General features: G+C 36.5%; 1 protein-coding gene across 1 annotated transcript in view; it reads left to right on the forward strand.

Annotated features, from left to right (window-relative positions):
- Positions 1–23,259, forward strand: part of Dgkb (diacylglycerol kinase beta) — a 714,793-nt gene that overhangs the window by 254,438 nt on the left and 437,096 nt on the right. Inside the window, exon 13 of the mRNA XM_032907661.1 lies at positions 2,646–2,744. Within this exon, the coding sequence (XP_032763552.1) occupies positions 2,646–2,744 (99 nt within the window). The remainder of the gene's footprint in view (positions 1–2,645; positions 2,745–23,259) is intronic.

The following is a 23,259-nucleotide window of genomic DNA, read 5'->3' on the forward strand; positions in this document are numbered from 1 at the left end:
ACTGGATAGCCACTATAATATACTTTCAAGATGTCTGGTTATAGTTTTCACAAAAAATAAGGTATTCCAGTACATGATTAATAAATGCAAATCTCTTCAGACATGTTTCTCTTAATATGTGTTCCTGTTTCACTGGCAGGCGAGATGCCCACTCACACTGCTACTTGCTGATATTTCTTTAAGATTGAACAGAAAAACTCAGATATAGGACATTGTGGCAGTTAAACTTGAAAATATTATACTGGGCTTAGTTCTATAAAGGCAGCATTCCGTGAGATATATTGAGTTATATCCTCGCTTACACTAGTCTCCCGGTCAATTGAATATTTCTAAGTCTTTAGTTCTTTCCATTTGGGCCTAAGTGTAAAAATCAGTCACCAACTTTACTGACTGTTTATATTGGAAGTCCATGCGATGGAGGGGCACGTGAAGTTGAGACTCAGATGCTGTCTCCAAGCTGTGCTGGCCTAAGGCTGTGTGGTCCTTCCTTACCTGAAATTTATGCAACGTGTCATTTTAGAGTGTCCTACAGAGTACGAATTCAAGACAGTCCACTCTGCACGCACCAAGATTGCCTTATGAGAGTGTTTTAGCCTCTTTACGCTCAGTTTTGAGGTAGTTGCCCAATATCAAGGAGTAAAACTTAATCTCTGTGACAAGTGAAAATCCAGAGGAATCTTAAGACACTGGATCTGCCTTGGGTTTTCATCATGTCAATGAGCTTATTTTCTACAGCTCCTATAACAGAATGTAGAAAACTAAGTGGTGTAAGGCAACATAAATTTATTCTCTTAAATCCTGGAAGAGTAGAAACTTAACAATGTCAGCAAGGTCATTAGCCTTCTGAAGCATTTAGGGATGAACCCAGAATATAGGTTTATTTGGTTCAATCGTGTAAAAGGATTCAGCTCCTTCTTTGTCTTTAATACCTTTTATATTTCGACAAAAATTAGCAGTGCCTAAGAGGAATTGTGACCCACATTTATATAAAGAAGTTTACATGCTACTGAGAGAAAGAGATGCTAAGTGTAGAAAGATGTATAAAAAGACTTTTATTTTGTCTTTTACTAGATTGTGGTAGTTTCTAGAAATCCTTGGTGTTCCTTGCATAAAGATAACATTAATATCTCAGGCTGGCTTGTCTCATGTGGCCTTCCTTCTGTATTAGTATTTCAGGTCCAGATTTCTTTCTCACTATAAAGCTTCCAGTCAAGGGCCAGACACATCCAGCATGATTATATTCTAGCTTGAGTATATTAACATACACTGTGTTTGCAAAAAAAAAAAAAGTTCACATTTATATAAATATATATATATATATATATATATATATATATATATATATATATATATATATGGGTAATACTTATTTTATGAGAATAATTTCAATAAACCAATATATCTTAGAGTTATTTTAAGGAAGTTGCATTTTTATTGCCCAGGCAGAATATAGGTTTATTTGGTTCTATTGTGTACAAGGATTCAGCTACTTCTTTGTCTTTAATACCTTTTATCTTTTGACAAAGATTAGCAGTGCCTAAGAGGAATTGTGACCCACGTTTATATACAGAAATTTATGTGCTACTGAGAGAAGGAGATGCTGATTGTAGAAAGATGTGTGAAAATACATTCATTCCGTGTAATGCAGCCTAATGGGCACGAATTATAGTACAAGTTCTTGAACTCTAAAGCAGAGCCTCTGTGTGACAAATGTCGGAGAGTACAGGACAGCACAAATCCTCCTTCAGTACGGTTCCATCACCACCCTTAAATCAACAGTGAGCCTGGGCTCAGTGGCTAATTAACTGCTTATACAGAGGAGTTAATACAGCTAAGGCTTAAACGGAGTGGCCTTCTGAAATGAGTAGATAAACTGAAACTGAAAAAATACTGTAGTATTCATTTTTTAACAACACACATGGCACGACTATTTCATACTAAATCAATAGCAAGTAGTGAAGGGGAGACATTTCGGAATATCTCGGAGTGAGAATCATTTTCACCAAATCTTTGATAAAAGACCATCTCTTTGATTTCAAAACATCACTACTTTATCATTTTGTTATACTTACATTTTAATTTAAACTAGTGATCAAGGTTGATGAAAAACATCAGCTAAGGTTCCTACATATTGTAAAATAAATATCACATTATATGATTACATGTTAACCTAACATCGGGCTGGTAAACACAATATAAAGATCCACTTTCATAATCATAATCATCTTCTTTTATTTATATCCTGCTCCTACTGAGATGAATCTCAGGTTACATTTACATATTGAATTAAAAAGTTAAAACTAATGATGGGATCAATTATGCCCCATACTGAGCTGTGCACTTTGGAATGACTTTGAGAAAACACGAGGGTCAAAAAGAAAAGAAGCATCAACAGCGCACAGTGGTTTCAAGATTCCACTGAAGGATAAGCAAGGTGACACTGTAGTTAGCAGTAAATCGTGTTGGTGAAAGAAAGTATAAAATTTAGCAAAATTAGTATAAAATTGTCAGTAAGCTCTGAGCCTGTCTGTTCTTATAATTCTTCTAATATACTTGTAATGTATTATTGTATCTAATCTGCAGTCTGCTCTTCCCTGGATGCCATTGTCACGTAGATTTGATATTACTCCTGTCTCCTTCCCTAGCTGCACAATAAATGTGCTTCTCATCTGAAGCCTGAATGTGACTGTGGACCCTTGAAGGACCATATTTTGCCACCCACCACAATCTGTCCAGTTGTATTGGTGAGTTCGCCTTCATCATTCGGGTTTCACTTGTGCGTACTGTGAGAAACTGTAACGCTATGCCAATGAGTAATTCTGGAAATAATTTTTCATTACTTAAGGAACGACTCTGTCAGCCTGACCCACACCATCTATCCAGAGTAGAAACCTCCGCTCAGGGTGTTCTCGTCTTCCTTGTGTGTATACACGGTGGGGTAAGGGATGCTCAAATTGAAGCAGACTCGGATGTTGTCTCTTAGTCATGCCGTACTTACCAGAAATTGTATGGGCAGAATGCGTCTACATTTTACATATTTTATAGATGTAGCTTCCCAGAAAATGAGGTTATTCTTGTGGGCATTTTGCTAGGAATGCATATTCCGTGTCTAAAGTTTTGAGGTCTCTGTTTTAGGTCAGAGGCTACCTTGAATGATTACACAGATCTTGAAATACGTTTCTACTAGCTGTTTTTTAAAAATTACTAAACAATAAATTTTACTACCTGCAGGCTAATTAGCTATTAAATAAATATAGAAATGAAAAGTGGAGTGGGGGGTAATTATGAAGACTCTTAATAAGGATAGGAACAGTGCTCAAAGACAATGTTCACTTTCAGAATACCAATTGTTAATGACTGAAAAGTTATTTCATAAAACAAACTACACTCTATCTGTAACACACATTAGTTCTCTTCAAAAGCAACCCAGGAATTAAATGGCTAGAACTTTGGTTTTATATAATAAAACCAAAACTAAGGAATGTTATAACAAATACTTTTGTAAAGGTCAACTGAGAAATTAATCAAAATACTCAAATTTTCACCCACTTATAATTCATTTTTTGTGGTTATCTGCAAAATACTGATGGCATTTTAACATGCTTGTATATACAAAATTATTATAAATTCTTTATTGTGTTGAATTATTAAAAGAAAGAAAATATCTTCAATTGCTGAGGATAGCAGTAATTAATTTTAATATTTCCCAATGTAATACTTGTTAAACACACATAATAATTGAGATTAATTATAAATATTGAGTCATAAAATACTTTAGATTTTAAATTAATTTGTTACTATTCATATGCATGAAAGAATTTTAATTTTTAACATTGTTTTTCATTCTAAAAATATTGTAATTTTGATTATTTAAATGCATCTTTGAGATCATGTTTTAATTTCCACAAAAAGTCTGATTCGTTTTTGTTCCATGGGGATTCGGGTAGGATCTCCTGCTCAATGGAACCATTCACATTCAGGCCAGGCTGCTGTGTCACATAATGTCAATCATGAGGTGCAGCTTCTCCCTCATTCCTTTCTTGGGCAGTTGAAGGCTTGACAGCTTGTGTTACATGGATAGCCCTGCCTTCCCACAATCTAGGCAAACTTCCATTCCTGCATTTGGATACTTTTGATTCTGAAAAGTTATTTTCAATCACCAACTATTGATGTGGTATCTGTCATGATTTGTATCTCAACTTTTGTTATTGAATCATTAGAATGTGGCTCGAATCTGAAGCAAATCGTTAGCTACATTTAAATCACTGTCATCATGCCTCACTCAGCCCTGGCATTTTCTTGAGACACTTCCTTCAGCATCTTTGCAGGGGTAACAATGCCACCTTGATAACTACTGCTGTATCACTAGGTCCTTGCTTCTGTGTCACAGTTTTAACACCTTTACTAAATCTTCCTAATCTGATATCATGGTTCTGGTCAACCCCATGCCACTTTGGCCATTTTTTGCCAGGGATTGTCTGTCCCAGTGGCATTCTTATAATCCTGTTTCCTTTTCAAACATCTCTAAGCTGCTTGCTGGGTCTACATTCTAATTGGCAAATATGAAATGTCACCTTCAGGTATAAAGTGATTACCACAATTCCTTACTTGAATTCCAAAGTCTTCTATGGTAAAGAAAGTCCTTAACTGGATCAACCAACTCCATCTTTGGCAAAACATAAAACACACTGGAAATCAAGGATAATTGAACTGCATGTAATTCTCCAGGGACACCTGTCTTCTCAAGCCTCAGCACTCTTGTGTATGTTAATAAAGCAGGTGATATTATGTCTTTTTAGAGTTTCTTCTGCCGTTCAAAGCAAGAGTGAAAGGCCGTTTTTTGTCTAATGGAATGAATATATTGACTACTACATCCATTAACTATTTAAAAGCTCATCTTTTAAACAAAATAATGTTCAGCCTAAAAAATTGGGTAAACTGTTCAACCTGATGAACATTGAGCCTTTCTAACCTGTAGACTCCCATGACAATCCCAGACAAATTTTACTCTGTTATCTGCTATACTATTTTAGATTTATTTAAAGAAAACTAGTAGGTCTTCAATAAGATAAAAATTAGCTAAGTTGGTTTTTTACTGTTGATTTCCTTTACTGGATGATTCGCCCATTTTAAATGTCTGTGTCTTAGATTTTTGAGATAATATTCTTCATGGAACCAGAAGTGTTGAGCTTAGATATTATGAAATGGCCACTCATGTTATCTCTACAGCATCAGACAAAATGTCAAAGGAAAAGTAAAAATGGCTACTGATACGCAATCATTCCTTAGCTTTTTGAACTGAAGACAGTTTTAGTGATATTATATGCACAGGTCATAGCCTTCACCCTCTTAGAAGACACATTTCAGTACTGTTCAGTGTACTTTGAATTGTGCAGTCACCAGTCCCTCATCTCATGACAAGGAATATGACTGTTTGGGGCCTATGCCTTCATTCTTCTTTGGTATAACTCCCTAAGGGCAGAAGCTAAATCACAACAGAGATGGTGTCTGTTTAGGGCTAGATTTCTCAGGTCAGAAATAGCATTCCAAGCCCTACCATCATTTGAAACTGTCAGTGTTTTCTGCTGGAGTGGTTCTGGTGGCTAAAAGGTTTCCCATTACATTTAATACCCCTTTGTTTTAGCTCCCCAGTGCAGAATGTGCCAGGAGAATGAAAGGTGCAGTTATTATGTCAAAAAGTTAGGTTCATTCAATGTAAATAGTTGATTCGTGATTATCTTTGGTTCATAAAATTAGAAGTTCCTATGTGTGTGACATATAACTTTAAGCACTGAGAGGTTATATCTGATGTGGGACTGTGACATACATGGTCAAAAGATATCTACAGCATGACAAAATAAGGATAACTTGAAGAATGTTATAGCAGAGACCAGAAGTTTGGAATTAACTTCGTGATAAATTGGTTCAGATGAAAGGCATCTGCAGTCATGGTTCTGGGTGTGCGTGGTGTTCACTACATGTTTGAAAGCTAAGATACCCTGAGAATGGTTTTTAGATACTGCTCCTAACACTACTCAGAATAACCAGGAGAACTTATTCCAATGATTCCTCTCCGTCAGTGATGGATGAAGGGGGTGGGGGAACTTACTATGTGGGCCTCAGTACTGGTGCTAGATTATTTTTAGCTGGAAGCCAAGAGTCTTCTCTATTGGAACCATTACTCGTTGTAATGGCTGAGAATGTGGGCAATCTTTATTCAGTGGTGTTATAAGCAAAATGAGTATAAAAGAAGAACACAGCTAATTCATTAGTTTTAGATCATTCAGTGAAGCTCTTAGAAAAGAAGAGGCATGGAAGGTGGAGGAGAAAGAAAGTAGCATGCAGTAGTAGTGCACAGAATATTTAACAAGATTCTGGCATTTAAGTGTGATATAATATTGTATATATAATGTAAAAATCATCAACAAGCAAACAATACAATTCAAAAGACAACGAGACCAACACAAGCATTTGAAACAAATATGTATATTGATTATCTATAAATATATGTATTTAGGTATAGTGTAATCATTTACCAGAAAGATACATGATACAAATTATAGAACTTAATACCACATACACAGCTGAACTATAAGATGGGGTAAAGGCCCAAATTGTGCCTAGCAAGTGGCCCTTCCTCTGCTGTAGGCAGAAGAGTAACTGGGAAGAAAGTCTAGACCACACACGGTGAATCATTTGCATGTAGGTCCTGACATTTATTACATTAATTTTTCCAGATTAAGTTTTACATCTCTTTTGGTAAATGGAGCATGACGTGTTAGTTAAGAAAATCTTCTATAAGATATACCTAGCATTAAACATATGATTATATCAGTTGCTACTATCAGGTTGCACTGAAGCTTAAAATTTAAATTTTAAGCTTTAGCTATAAAAATAACTAAATATTTATAAAATCTTAAAGGGCATACATTTTAAATCTTGAATTCAGTAATGTAAAAGAACCTTGTAATAAATAACCTCTGTGGTATGTAGAACTTTTTGTTATGTTTCTGCAACTAAACTACATATGTCATGTGACATGCTGCCTTAATACTTAAATATATATCATTAAATATATTTCCATATAATATGAGTGCCTATGAGGAATAACCCATAATTTCTCTAAAAGATAACATCTAATATAAGCACTGTTTGTGGCTACCATTTTGCCCAACCTTTATTTTGTTAAGAGTAACCACTTAGCAGAAATCTTCAAAAAGACCAGTCTTTCTTGACTTCTCTTATCTACCTAATAGTACAAGGTATCAATGTTTTGTTCTAGAAATGTTACTGTCTTACAATGATTCTGTTTTATTTTGTACTGCACTCTCATCTGCATCACAGGACCATAATAGATAATATTTGTGAAATAGACACCACATACTGGCAGATATAATTAATTTTTAATTCTAAATTAGCTGCAAATGATTATCTCATCTCCCTTTAAACTCAAACATATCACTGCAATGTATAATCAAAGCAGTATCTATTAACAATAAGAGAATGCACGTTAAAGAATTGATCCATTTAGCATTTTCTCTCCTTTTGTACAACTGAGGCATTCCTGTGGAATAATTTCTCATAGACATAGTGTATTACCAAGTTTTAGTAAAGAAGTTTATACAAATGCCAACAGGATAAATAGTGATGCTTCTTAGATCCTATAAAGTGAAAGCACATTATTTGAGTGATTTAGGATCTAAGAATATTCCTTAGCTTTGACTCAAATGGTTCCGATTCTACCTCTCTTTCTCCTTCACTGTTAACTCTGTAATGTGGCCAATTATGGTGTTACTGCAGCAGCCATCTACGTAGTCCTACGTATAACACCCTCAGAGAACCATATGCCATATTAACTTCTCCTCTTCCGATCTCTCTTACTCTTCCACAATTTTAAGCATTCTAAATTATACATTGTAAATATGGTGATTACATCTTAAATAGCATAGGGTATGTGAAGTCTTCCTTAGAGCATGTGTTAAACTAAGTCACTACTCCACAGAATGTCAGAAGGTCTGTTAGGGAGTGAATATGGTGTGCGAGTCTTCTTCACAGCTCAGTTATTATGGGATCTTTTTGCGTCTACCTATCACTTACCTCACGCAAGTGAGAATTAATAATAACAACCCCAATGGTGAACATCAGCCAGTGCTACGAGGAGGGATGCATCTGAATTCTCTACAGTTCTCAAACTTGCGAACAGTCTGCGACTTCCTTACACCAGTTCTTGAGCTTGCATCGATGCAGTGTGTGGTGGGGAGGTGTGAAGGCTTGGTTGAGGCTGGAGCATGCTGCTCTGAGTTTCACGTTCTACTTATACACCGTTTCAGCTTCTTTGCTCTTCTTTCCAACTTACCTCGTTCACCTTTGGCTACAGCCACAGAGCTCATGCATCCCCTTGAAATCTTCTGCATAACCTACCTAGGATTTGATGATTGGTACCCATGCAGTTTTCGTCCTTTTTTTTCTTCTTTGTCAAAAGAATGGGGATAAAGTACATTGTCAGTTCTCAATAAATGTTTCATCAGTGTCATTACTTAATATTCATTTAATTAATATTCATTATAGGTCAATTCATAATTGTCATCATGGTAATGATAGGCAAAAGGGATCTCATTTTTTCTATATTTTGAAACTCTAAAAGAATCAGTTTCAGTGGTATTATTCACAAAGGAAAGTTGCTTTGTATTTATTTAATTTTTAAGATCAGCAGAATTAAACAGTAGCATTCCAATCCCAGCGAGTAGGAAAGAACATTAGAGTATCGTCATGTGTACAATGCTCTACATTTGTTTCTGGCTAGGCAAGCTCTTCATGTATAATACTAACAGTTGTATCATAAAAAAGAGTACAATACAGAGTGGCATCATGTGATTTTTACATTGTGTATACCTGGGAAATGGACCAAATTTCACTACATTGTCCTGAATAAACTAACTTTCCTACTCATCTGCATACTGTTCTCTCTCTCTCTCTCTCTCTCTCTCTCTCTCTCTCTCTCTCTCTCTCTCTCTCTCTCTCTTTCACACACACACACACATACACACACACACCCCACACACATATACACACACACACGATATCATTTCTTAAGAAAAGAATCATTATCTATGTCTATTTATATATGCTTGTACCTGAAATAATAGATTCTGATCTTATGTTTATTTTTATTAGGACTATAACAATATTTCTGTAAGTTTGCATGATAGTTTCTACTTGAAATTTAATTGTACACACAGCCAGTTATAACTCTTTTTAAGGAAACAAATTTGTGCCACAGTAAGTTTATCACAGTTCATAGAAAAGCCAAAACACAGTGCCAATAAAATATAATTTGGAAGTTTGATGAAGATAAAAATCAAATGGAAATCAAAAATATGCACCCATACATAAATATCTCAAAAGGGGATTTGAAACCATAACAAGATAAAAGTCTCAAAGTAAATGCAAGTGAAATTTAAAATTTTCATATGTGCCTGTGATTCACAAATAAGGATGTGAGATTATCTAATAATGGGTGATTGGTTAAGGTAGGACTTACAGAAATACAGTACATAGAAAGAAGTGAGTAAATTTACACCAGAATTAAGTTAGAACTAAAAATGTATGTCACTAAATGTTGCAAATTTGATAGTGGTATTTTTCCACTCATGGATTGGGATGAAAGACCCAAGCTTGATAATGTTTATCTAGAGAAACACTTTGGAGTTTTATTTGTATAAAAATCCCAAGATCAGAATATGGCAGTGGGAGTCATTGCCCTTTGTCCCAGCAACTCTCAGTGCAACGTGAAAGACTTGTTTCATTTTGTGCTCATTTTTATAACAACAATTAATAATATGTAAGGTGATGGCTCATGGATAAAGTTCACTTTAGGACTGCCAAAAGTAGTAATAATTCCTGGACTATAGAACAAGGAAGTAGCATATCCCATAAATGTTAGATAGATTGCCTGCCTGAACATTCATTGCATAGAATGAAGGAAATAGCAATTGCATTTGTTTTTATTGATAAAGGACAATAATAAAATCATCTATTCCAAATTGGCACAGTTCTAGCATATGACAAGAGGGTTGAAGAATAAAGAGGGAAATAGGAGAGAGAAGATAGGCCAAAATATACCAGCATCTGAGTAATGCAGAGTAAACACTCAGGGCAACTGACCCTTCTCTGAAACACAGGAGGATTAAGAAAGTATCTTAGATTCCTGGAGAACATCATCCAAAGAAAAGGACACAAGACTATTCCTAGAATAAGAAACAAAACTGACAAGTTTTCATAATTTTAGGTATATTGAGAAAAAAATCAGACTGAATAAAAGAATCTGCATTTTCTGTTTGATTGATTTCCTTCATGCAATATCTATACAACATTTTTGGCTCATAAAATTATTCCAAATTTTCCTGGAAAGAAAAATGTGTTCAAGTACATAATATTGGAAAGAAGAGTGAGGAAAACCTGTTCTAAGAGCCTGTAGCAATATTTTTTCTTAAGGGTGCCCTGATTAAACAATGTTACATGGCAGTAGATATTAGGGGCTGGTGGAAAAGACTTAGCACACATGGAATCACACACAGTAATGAAATATATGATGTAATCTCATGTCACACTTGTTAGAACATCAGCTGTGTTGAGACTGTTGTATGATGTATGGAGCACTTGAAAGAAAGTTAAATATCTATCCTCAAATAATTCACATGAATTAAATATTAATTTATTGATGAGATCACTATTAAAGGATTTTTCCCTAAAAGAAGAATGTTAAAATGTTGAACAAGTGGACAAGAGAAACAGTTTTAAATGATAAACATTAGTTTTCAGACCAGAGGAAGAGCTTATTATGGTACACTGTAACAAAAAGCCATCTTTTATAAATTCATGCAGTTTCTAAAATTGTCCGTTGTTGTCTAATATGTATCAAAATGCTGTTCTAGTTAAACACTGACAAGGCAAACTTGCCACAAACCATGTCATAAAGATGTCCAAGAATGTGGCCTCCTCTATTGTGCTTGCCTCCTCCCTAGGATGATTGCAATGGACAGGTCAAATATCAGATCTAACGACATTAAAGATAATGCTTTGTGTCACTGTCACCTCCTAAGTTTAAAATGTTGAATGCAACCCAAACCATACTTCCTGAAAGCCATTGGACATATAAGGAAGTGCCTTAGAGGCACTTAGAGATGTCATCTGTGGGTTTAATGTTTCTTGCTAAGAGGGACGGTCATAAATGACCCATGTACATGGCTTCTTTTGTTTTCATATTTATGTTAGTTTTTCAGTTTAATTTATCCTCAAATATAAAGACAAATGAATTTATCCTTAAGTTGTTCCACAGACTCCTTTTTCAGATTTCATATTCTTCACTCATATTTTCACTGACTACGTCAACATGTGTTTCTGTTTACCCATGAATTGCAATAATTCTGTTGAAGGCTCTGGGCCCTCTCCTTCCTGTCAAATCTAGACAGTAAGACCTGTCACTTAGAGATGCCCTCCTTCCACACACACACACACACACACACACACACACACACACACACACACACACACACACACACACCACTCTTTCCTCGTTAGTTGTTTTGTTTGTTTGTTTAGCTTGGTTTTAACACTTGACAAAAACTAGAGACATTTGGGTAACGGGAACCTCGAATGAGCTGTCCCCACCAGTTTGGCCTGAAGAGTATTTTCTTAATTAAACATAGAAGCGAGCCCAGCCCACACATGTGATTCTTAGTTGTGTAAGAAAGCAGGTTTAGCCAAGTCATGAGGAGGGAGGGAGGCAGCAAGCAGCTGCTTCTGCTATTTCCTCTGCAGTTTCCGACTCCAGTTTTAGGCCTTGAGTTCCTGCTCTGGCTTCCCTAAGCAATGGACTGTTCCATGAGAGCTGTAAGCTGAAATAAACCTCTTCCTCGAAAGGTTGCTTTTGATCAACGTGTTCTATCACAGCAAGACAGTATCTCAAGGGTCATGGTATTTCTAGCTCCTTTTGGATAAGCTACACACATTCGGAAGGAATGTCACTCTGGAGCACTGAAACATTCTCCTCTTTCTACAGTATCCTTATTCCATACAATCCATAAGTGCTTTTCTTCCTCTTCTTTTTTTTAAAAGTTGTGTTTTTTTCTTTTCTTTCACTGGATATTTTCTTTACTTACATTACAACTTCGTAAAGCCCCTATCCCATCCCTCCTCCCCATGCTTCTGTGAGGGTGCTCTCCCACTCACCCACCCACCCCTTCCAACCTCCCCGCCATGGCATTCCCTACACTGGGGCATTGAGCCTTCACAGGACCAAGGGCCTCTGCTCCCATTGATGCTGGCAATCTTCTGCTCCATATGCAGCTGGAGCCATGGGTTACTCCATGTTTACTCTTTTGTTGATAGTTTAATTAGTCCCTGGGAGCTCTGGTCGGGGGGTCTGGTTGGTTGATATTGTTGTTTTTCCTATGGGTTTGCAAACCCCCTCAATTCCTCCAGTCCTTTCTCTAACACCTCCATTGGGGACCCGTTCTCAGTCCAATGGTTGGTTGTGAGCATCTGCATCCGTATTTGTCAGGTTCTGGCATAGCCTCTCAGGAGACAGCTTTATCAGGCTCCTGTCAGCATGCACTTGGCATCTGCAATAGTGTCTGCGTTTGGTGACCGTATATGGGATAGATCTCCAGATGGTGCAGTCTCTGGATGGCCTTTCCTTCAGTCTCTGCTCCACACTTTGTCCCCATAATTTCCTTTAGACAGGAATAATTCTGGGTTAAAAATTTGGAGATGAGTGGGTGGCCCCATCCCCCAAAGGAGGCTTGGCCTAACCTCTGGATATGGTCTCTACCGATTCCGCACCCCCCTCCAGACCTTCGTTGGTCACTTCAGATAATCTCATCCTTGTTGGGTCCCCGGAACTTCTTGCTTTCCTGGCATCTAGGGGCTTCTGGTGGCTACCCCCGGGGCCCGCCCTCCACTACTATACACCTCTCTTCAAATTCCTGATCCTCTGTATATCATCCCCCTGTCTCCTCTCATACCTAATCCCAATTTTCCCCTCCCCCTCCACTCTTTCAAGTCCCTCTCACCCTCTGCCTTCTGTGAATATTTTTGTTCCCCCTTCTAAGAAGGACTGAAGCATCCACATTTTGGTCTTCCTTCTTCTTGAGTTTCATGTGGTCTGTAAATTGTATCTTAGTTATTCCGAGCTTTGGGGCTAATATCCACTTATCAGTGATCCTCAAATCGTTTCCGCTGATTATTGTTTCATCTGTACCTGCATGTGTTACTGTGCATCTGGGCCTCCCCTTCTTTGTCTTTTTTTAATTAATTATTTTAATCATTTATGTTTCAAGTGTTATTTCCCTTCCTGGTCCCCCTCCATGAGCACTCCACCACATGCCCCCTACCCTTTGCCTCTAAGAGGGAGCTCCCTCACGTTCCCATCCACTGAGACAGGTGCAGATACTTACAGCTGACCATTGGACTGAGCCAGGGGACTCCAGTGGAAGAGTTAAGGGAAGGACTGAAGGAACTGAAGGGGATTGCAGCACCATAAGAAGAGCAACAGTGTCAACTAAATGGACTCCTCAGAGCTCCCAGGGACTAAGCCATCGTCCAACCATTGAACACAAATGAGCTGCTCGGTGGCTCCTGCTACATATTTAGCAGAGGACTTCCTTGTCTGTCCTCAGCGCTTGGTCCTGTGGAGGCCTGATGTTCTTTCTTCATTCTAATACTCTCTGTCTTCTGGAAGAATCACTTCCTGTGAACACAGATTCATCAAATTCATTCAGGCTTGGAAGCTCTCTGTAGGTTCCGTGCTATGTGTGGGTGTTTCCTGGAGGAAGCCATGGGAAATCCTTTTCTGATCCTCTACGGTGTTTGACATGATTAGAAATATTCTTCCTCCATGCTCTATATGGTTCATTCACCAAATTTCTTCTATTTTGATTTTTATTATCTAAGCATGCTATGAGCAGCTATGTCTGTGTATGCATTTCATTATTGAAGTACTAAAACAAAACAAAACAAAGCCAAAAGAAATTTCATGTTAAAAAAAGGACACAACTGTGTGAGAGAGTCGAATTTTTTTGTCTATGGAGTTATCATATTATTCATTTTCAAAGACTTAGGTAAAATACCTGTGGATAATAGTGTTAGAATGTAAGCAAAACGTGGAATCATAACATACATATGCATACACACATGTGTAACATTATGGAATAAATACTCTTGAAAAATTAAATGACTACTTACAAACTGATTGGCGTATACTCCCAAAGAGCATATGGAAAATAGCAATGTAACCTAGTGTTGATCCAAATTTTCCACTGAAAAGCAGTGTAGGCATTTTTTTTAAAGAATGAATGTCAAATCCTAATAACAGAACTAAGTTTTATAAAAATCTATTTCTAAATCAATTTACAGGATATAATTTTTTCAAAATACCAAATATATCTAATTTACTACACATAGATCTTTGAAATTATTTTCTATTTATGGCTTTGTGCTTTTAAAATTTGGAATAGTCATATAGCAATCAATTATTCATTTGATAGGACTTTATTGAAATAGACCATGACACATGTATTAGGGAAATATGAAAAAATAGACTGTAGGTAGATTAATTTCATGTGAATTTATATTTTTTTCATGGAAAGTATCACATGTCCCTGAGGTTTTTTATGCATTTACTATTTTTACCATGTTTTATATAATCTGAATGTGTGGTATGATATAATATGCATCGTTTAAAAAAGAATATATTCTTAGGTGCATACATATGTTCATGTTAAATAAAATATGGTATTAAAATAGCTTAAGCTGGGTTAAGGGGTTTGGGTGTTTTATTAAAATACAAAAATAGTTTGTACTTTTATAAGCCTGAACATTTTTGATCATTATTTCATAAACTTTGCATGTGTATATATTTATTTCAATATCCTCATTTATAATATAGAGGTAAAAAGTAGTTACCGAGACACTTTAAAATTGAAATAATTTTGCATACCAAATCCTTTCGAGCTCATGATAACATCTTTTTGGAATTTTTAGAGAACAATGTGGTATCTAAAAGCTTACTCAAACATTAGGCACTGTCTAATAAATGCTTTTCAAAACTAAAGATACACACTGACTTGTTTAGTCAGATTTCAGAGTATGGCGCTTTACCTCACACTACATGCCAAAGTTCCTACTCATGCAAAATGGATTTGAACACAATTTGTGCATGCAGATCTCAAGTGGTAGCCTCTTAATAGATGCCAGCCACTCTTTATTGTTACCCTCTTTTATTTCAGTAACATTTTAATTAATTCACACTGATTGAATAAATGTACATTGAGACTTATTTCCTAATGAGGGCACATTTAGAGGAAAGGTTCTGCATCATCCTGATATCCTGTGGGTAATTATATTCTAATTATATGGTCAGGGGAAAAGAGGCTATAACTCAGTACTGATATTGTTCGCTGGGCCCAATTAATTACAAGCACATAATGAAAGTTCATGATAAGGTTGACTGGCAGTCAGTGTAAATTTTGACTCAATTGAATTGTACCTAAAGTGAATACAGAGCTGGACTTTAACCTGGTTAGAGAATGCTTTGGCATGAGATCAGTGGGTGTTCAGATGGACAAAAGATCAGAATGAATTCTATCATATGCTCTGTCTTCAATGGTTTTTACAAAGGACGATGAAAGGAGAACTGAGCTCCGACTGTAAATATTGTCATCAATACTCTCTCATTACCTGTGCTGGCCTGGAAAGCAGAGTACACTGAATACATGATGAAAGAATCCTATAATCGGCTCACGTTTTATAAAGAGGAGCAACAAGCATAACAGACAACATAATAAATGTATTATGGATATGAAATGGATAGGTAACAATCTGGTCTATTAGCTTCTGGGAAGTGGACTCTCTTCTCTCTTGTGCTCAAGCATCATTATTTCTTTCTCTCCAATTAGAATAGAGTGATAAAGATGTAGATGTTTTCATCACACACTAGTCTTATTAGTGGGAGAAGTTGTGAAGTAGTCACAGCAAACATGTGCTCCTGTGCATGTTGTGTGTGCAGGTGCATATGTGTTTTTGAGACCCTTTCATTTCAAAAATTCATTAGGATATTTAAATATGCATGATGAGAAAATAGTATAAATGACACTGAGATCAAAATAAAAGGAAACTCAATAAAAGTAAAATGTGAAAAATTCTATTTAAATTTTTTTAAGTTGAGGTTATATCATTTCTCCATTTCCTTCAAATCCTCTTAATATCTCCCTTGCTGTCCTTCAGATTCATGGCCTATCTCTCTTCGATTGTTATTGTGTTCTTATGTGTACATGTATATCCAGATATCTTTCTAAACACAATGTGAACAGTGCATGTGATGTTACTTCTTTCTTGATCAGTTCATTCCATGTTGCTTTTATATTTGCTTTCAGGGAAAAAATATTTTTTAAGGTAAGGTCCTTCACTTGCCAAGAGATTGCCAAGCTTACTAGGCTACGTGGCTGGTTAGCCCTAGGGATCTGCCTACCTCTACTTTACTGGAGCTAAGGTTAAAATTACATGTCAACATGCCAACCATTTGATGTGGGTTCTGGGACTGAAATTTAGGTTCAAATTTGCATTTACCAAGTACTTTACTAACTGATCTCCCCAGCACAAGTAAAATAATTTTGACATTAAATTTCTGTAAATTCAGGCTTGTAAATTTAGCTTTGGTCAAATTTAAAATAGAAGTGATTAGGCAAGAGACTGAATCTCCCCAAGTGGAGAGAAATTGGGAGGAAGGAGGAGGAAGAGGAGGAAGAGGAGGAGGAGGAAGAGGAGGAAGAGGAGAAGGAAGAGGAGAAGGAAGAGGAGAGGTAGCCATAATGAGAATATTATATGAGAAATTTTTTTCAAAGAAATCCTCTACCATATAGCTTCAAAAATTATAATTTTGATAATTAGATTTTTATTAGATATAACAGTATTTATAGAAAAATATAATTTACAGTTCTTTGATCTGATGCAATTCACTGAGTTACACTTTGCTTGTAGTCAGCAGTAATGATAGAACCACATTGTCTAAAATTCTGTATTGTTGCTTGTGTGTCTGAGTCTGCACACCTGACAGTCCACAACATATGTGAAAAGACAGTTTTTAAAAACAAAATGTATTTAGTCTCTAGACCTTAGGTATGCTCCGGTATACTTTATTCTCATGTGTGAGAGACAATGAGCTTCAACCCTCTAGCTAAGACTCTATTTCCTTAAACATTTTTCTTACTCTGATTTTCTCTCTCCTTTTTATATTTATTTTTCTCTTATTAAAAATACTCTTTAGCTTTTATCTTTTAATACCAGAGATACATAGTTATATATAGAAGAGAGGGAGCAGTTTAAAATAATTTTATTTGTGTACGTTTAGAATACTTCTGCAGTAAAAGGTCTCTTGAATTAATCCATATTGACCTTTAACAGTCCTTTGCTTTCTTTATTTTTTGCATATTATAAATTCTTCATTAACATTTAAAGATAAAAATGGAAAGTTATTTATAGAAGTAATAAATCTGTGCCTCTCTGTCTCTCTCTCTGTCTCTTTGTCTCTCTGTCTCACTCTGTCTCTCTCTGTCTGTCTCTCTCTGTCTCTGTCTGTCTGTATGTCTGTCTGTGTGTGTGTATCTGTCTGTCTGTCTCTGTCTCTCTCATGTGTGCGTGTTTTTATGAGTGTGCTATACTGAAAATCAAACCTAGAACCCTGTTTAGTAGGCAACTTCATGACCACTTATGTACATCTACAGCTGCCAAGAACAACAAATACAACAACAGTGTATCTTTTCTGTTATTTAAATAGTGAGAGCTAATGAGAGCATTGGGTAGCAAACAAGTTTCTGTGTTTAGCTCTAATTTTGGGTACTAATTGCTTAATTAATAAAATGTTTCTTCTTAATCTTAAAAAAATGGGTCAGTTTAGCTCAATAAGAGAGTTAGATGAGATTTTAAAGGTAAAAGCAATATCCTAAAGATATGAACTTTCATATGTAAGAGTAAGGCTTAATTTTGTTAATTTCGTATTTGTCTTAAAATAACAGATGACCCTCGTAATGTGAATACTCTGTGCCTATAATATTTTAACTAACTAAAACTTCCAATAATCTCCACCAAAGATTTTTCTTCATCCTGTGACAATCTGGATTAAATTGTCAATTTAAAATGATTACATATTAGAAAATACAAAGGCAAAAAATATCCTAATGCGTAGTTAAGAGTAATAGGATTTTAAGATTTCTTTGATATTAAATTGAACTTAATAAGTTCCCTGAAGGCAAATGCATCTTTTAAACTAATTATCTGTTCTGTGTATTCTATTTAATATTAAAAAGCTACTGATTAAATAAAATCAATCACATTCTTCTGTAGTCACATCTCTCGTTGATTAAATAAAAATATACAGTTCCTGTATTAATTCTAATTAAAAATATATTACACCGAGAATTATATACTCAAGATAATTTTCAAAACTAAAACATTTATTCATTTCATCCTCAATATTTAAAAATATGTACAGAAGAGTGGAAAAGCAGTAATATTATATCTGAATTTATATCCTGAGAAAGAGCAATTGGCTTTTTCAACATGAGGCCTTAATGTAACTCAAGAAGATGCAACCTGCAGGCAGGATAATTTAATGGCCACACTTCACCTACCTATTCTGCTTGTAGGAAGCTCACAGACAGAACATCTCCATCACTTTCTTTTCAGGAGGCAGAGTTCTATCTGGAAAATTTCTCAGGGGTTGTACCATTATTAGGTGGGCCTTCAGTTTCGCTTGCTTCTCTGTCTCGTCCTTAGTTACCGTATTTAATGCTCAGAGAACTTCAGTCTGCTCCCTTACCTTCTTCACCTCCACACCTCTCTGCCAAGCCTACCTGCTCTAAGCTCATGGCAGTGGCTAGCTAATACCTCTCCTGATTGAGGAAGAGGAATCCCTACATTAGCACCCATGAACTACTAATTCAAGCCAAGTAGGAACAAAGTGATAGAGAGATACTGAGTTCATTCTACAATAATTGTTACTGCTTGCTTTTATACCCGAACTATTGGTTTTTCCCAATGTAGTATATAACTTTGGCTTTTTGATATCAGATCTTAGAACTTTTCTCACATTTTTTTCAAAACAATTTATTGGTTATTTTGTTTATTTACATTTCAAATGTTATCCCCCTTCCCAGTTTCCTCTCTGACACTCCATGCCATTCTCCCTCCCCCGGCCTCCATCAGGGTGCTCATCCACCCACTCCCCACTCCCGCCTCGCCATCCTACCACCTTCCTTACTCTGGGAAACCAAGCCTTCACAGGATCGAGGGCTTCTCTCCCTTGTATGCCAGACAGGGCCACTCTCTGCTACATATGCAGGTAGAGCCATGGGTCCCTCCATTTGTACTCTTTGGTTAGTGGTTTACTCCCTGGGAGCTCTGGGGGGGGGTGTCTGGCTGGTTGATATTGCTGTTTTTCTTATTGGGTTGCAAGTCCCTTCAGCTTCATTGGTCCTTCCCCTAACTCCTCCATTGAGGCCCCCCTGCTCAGTCCAATGGTTGGCTGCAAGCATGAACATCTGTATAGGTAAGGCCCTGGCTGAGCCTCTCTGGAGACATCCATATCAGACTCCTGTCAGGAAACACTTCTTGGCATCAGCAATAGTGTCTGAGTTTGGTGTCTGTATGTGGGATGGATCTCTAGGTGGTCCTTCAGTCTCTGCTCCCTTTGTCCCTGTATTTCATTTAGACAGGAACAATTCTAAGTTAAATTTTTGAGAAGGGTAGGTGGCCCCATTCCTCAACTGCGGGCCGTGCCTAACCTCTGGATATGGTCTCTACACATTCTCTCTCTACTTTTTGTGTATTTCAGCTAATGTCATCCCTATTGGATCCTGAAAGTCTCTTGCTTTCCTGCCATCTTGGACTTTCCATTGACTATCTCCAGTTCTCAATCCTCCATTGCTGCACACCTCTGCTCAAATTCCTGATGCTCTGTACATCTCCCCTGTCTCCTCCCATACCTAATCCTGCCCCTCTTTTTCCTCCTCCCTCCTTTCTCCTCCCAAGTTTCTCCCACCATCTACCTCCTATGAATATTTTGTTCCCCCTTCTAAGTAGAACTGAAGCATTCACACTTTGGTCTGCCTTCTTCTTGACCTTCATAAAATCTGTGAGTTATGTCCTGGGTATTCAGAGGATTTTTCCTAATTTCTACTTATCAGTGAGTATATACCATGTGTGTTCTTTTGTGATTAGGTTACCTGATTCAGGATATTTTCTAGATCCATCCATTTGCCTGCTAATTTCATGAAGTCATTCGTTTATATTTACATTTGTTTATTTTTATGAATATTTTATGTGTTTACATTTCAAATGTTATTCCTTTTCCCCCTCTCCCATGCCCTCTTCCCTTCTTCTGTGAGGATGCTCTTACTCCCACCTACACACTTCCACCTCAACACCCTGGCATTCCCCTACACTGGGGAAATAAGCCTTCCCAGGACTAAGGGCTTCTCCTCCCATTGATGCCAGACAATGCCATCCTCTGCTACATATGGGGCTGGAGCCATGGATCCCTCTATGTGTACTCATTGGTTGGTGGTTTAGCCCCTGGGAGCTCTGGTGTGGTCTGGTTTGTTGATATTATTGTTCTTCCTATGGGGTTGCAAACCCCTTCAGCTCCTTCACTTTTTCTCTAACTCCTCCAATGGGGTCCCCTTGTTCAGTCCAATGGTTGGCTGCAAATATTCTCATCTCTATCAATAAGGCTCTGGCAGAGTCTCTCAGGAGATACCCATATCTGGTTCCTGTCAGCAAGCACTTATTGGCATCAGCAATAGTGACTGGGTTTGGTGGCTGCATGTGGAGCAGTCTCCGGATGGTCTTTGCTTCAGTCTCTGCTCCACTCTTTGTCCCTCTATTTACTCCTGTAAATATTTTGTTCTCCCTTCTAAGAAGGATTGAAGCACCCACATTTTGATCATTCTTCTTCTTGAGCTTCATATGGTCTGTGAATTATTTCTATTGATTTTAATGGCTGAGTAGTACTCTATTGTGTAAAGATACATTTTTTTGTATCCATTCTTCTGTTGAGGAACATCTGGGTTGTTTCCAGATTCTGGTTTTCATAATAAGGATGCTCTGAACATTTCTTACATTTTTATTACCCTGTCATCCCTGTGAGTTCTCACATTGAGATCCTTGTGAGGTTTACAGTGTACCTGTGTCTTAACCATTAGATATTAGCTTGGAAGAAGCTCAACGGGAAAACTGCAATATCTACTTATAAAGGCTCCACCTCATCTGAAGGTTCATGGTAACCCTTGGTTACCATTCATTATGACCCTCCCCTCCAACTTTCTCTGCTTTTCTTTTCCATCAGCTTACTGTTATATTTTTCTCATTTTTTCTTTTTGGCAATAGAACTTTAAGTCACCATGAAAAACAAAGTCATTATTTCTTTCCCATCTATATGCAAGCATGCCTTTCCTCCAAATATTCACTGCTTTTATCAGAATAAAGTGCACATTTTATTTCCATTTCATTAAGGAAATATTCTAATACGTTTAAAAAGTATATAATGGAAAAGTAGCACATATGAACTCTCAAATATATAATGCTTATCAAACACATTACAGTAAGCCCTAGGAAATATCAAACTTATATTTGATAACTGCTATTATTTGTCATGTATTTATAAATGTTTCTTCATATGCAAAGTTGTGTAGATTCACATAATTATATTGTATAACACATTTATACTTATAATTACCACATATGATACACAATTCACACCTATTTATATATAAAATCTATATTAAATATTAACTTGCATTTTTACACTAAATCACATGTATTGTGATACAAAATCCCTAAATATTTCAGCAAATACTTTTTGCCATTAAGCATAATTTTCCACATAATAAAATTACTTTTCTGACTTCTAAGAAAGTTAGCAACAATTCCATATTATCACTTGTTATCCTGATCTGTATTTTAATATCTATGATTATCTGAAACATACCTTTTATTGCTTTTATTCGCTAATTACGTCTTATGGATACAGATTTCTTGTTTTGACACACTGTATTCAGTGATTGTAGTGAACCTACAATCCACTGTCGCTTTATTGAGAGTTCCAGTTGAGCTTCCTCATAGGAGACAAAGGAGAATGTGTTTTTCTAAATTGGAAGTCTTCTCAGATTCTTTCTGTTCACAATGTTTGAAGAAGGGCTCCTTTGGGTTGCTCAGGAGTCTCAGAGTCCCCTAGATCATGAGTTTAGATGGAACGAAGATCAGTAGGAACGAGGTGAGGATAGTGCTGACAGACTGTTTTGAACAGACTTTGGTAGAAATGAGCGCATTTGTCCATCATTCATTGGCTTACCTGTTCCTTACACTGAGAATATTAGAAGTTAGAATGATTATTAAAATCAACAAGTTTTCAGTGAAAACTCTGCCCAACCTCTTGTCATTCTATAATAATACCAATTACTTCTAGATTTCTCCTGTCAATGAGATATGTGACCAAAGTTCCTTCTTCCAATTTAATAAACCTTTGATTACAAACCTGTACAGCAATATTTGATACATATGTTATGGAAGGGTCTTCTAAAATAAATTGTAGTTCAGGAAACCTTAATTTTGTCTAAAACTCTTCTAGCTGCATCAGATTCTGATTGCTTCCCACTGTGCCGCTGCTCAGTTTCTAGGGTATCTTACCTATCATAGATATAGATATACATTTATTATTTTTCTATTTTTCTATTCATACATGCATCTATCTACCACTTCCCTCTTCCTCTCTAGAGTTCTACTAGTTGAAAGATGGTAAAACAGAATTTTCTATGTATTGTTTTTAATACCCACCATTGAAGTCTAGTATTCCTTCACCTGGCTTAGATATGGGGCATAAGATGAAATATAACTGTACACATATAAATAAGAAATACAAGTTTCAAATCCAACTTTTCATCCACAGTAGGAAATTTTGTCCCAATAATCAACTATCCCTACGAATTGGTATTTTATATACTAAGTTCCAGAGAAGTCAGGATTCCAGGATTCAAATTTATTAATCTAAATATTATTTTTGCTTTGTGAACTGAAGATTGGCACAAACACACATGTACACCACACACACACACACACACACACACACACACACACACACACACACACATGCACACAAATACACATACCTAAGGTTACTCACAGTCATAGCAGTGGAAGATAATGGAA

This window comes from Rattus rattus, chromosome 7, assembly GCF_011064425.1.
Source record: "Rattus rattus isolate New Zealand chromosome 7, Rrattus_CSIRO_v1, whole genome shotgun sequence".
Lineage (NCBI taxonomy): Eukaryota > Metazoa > Chordata > Mammalia > Rodentia > Muridae > Rattus > Rattus rattus.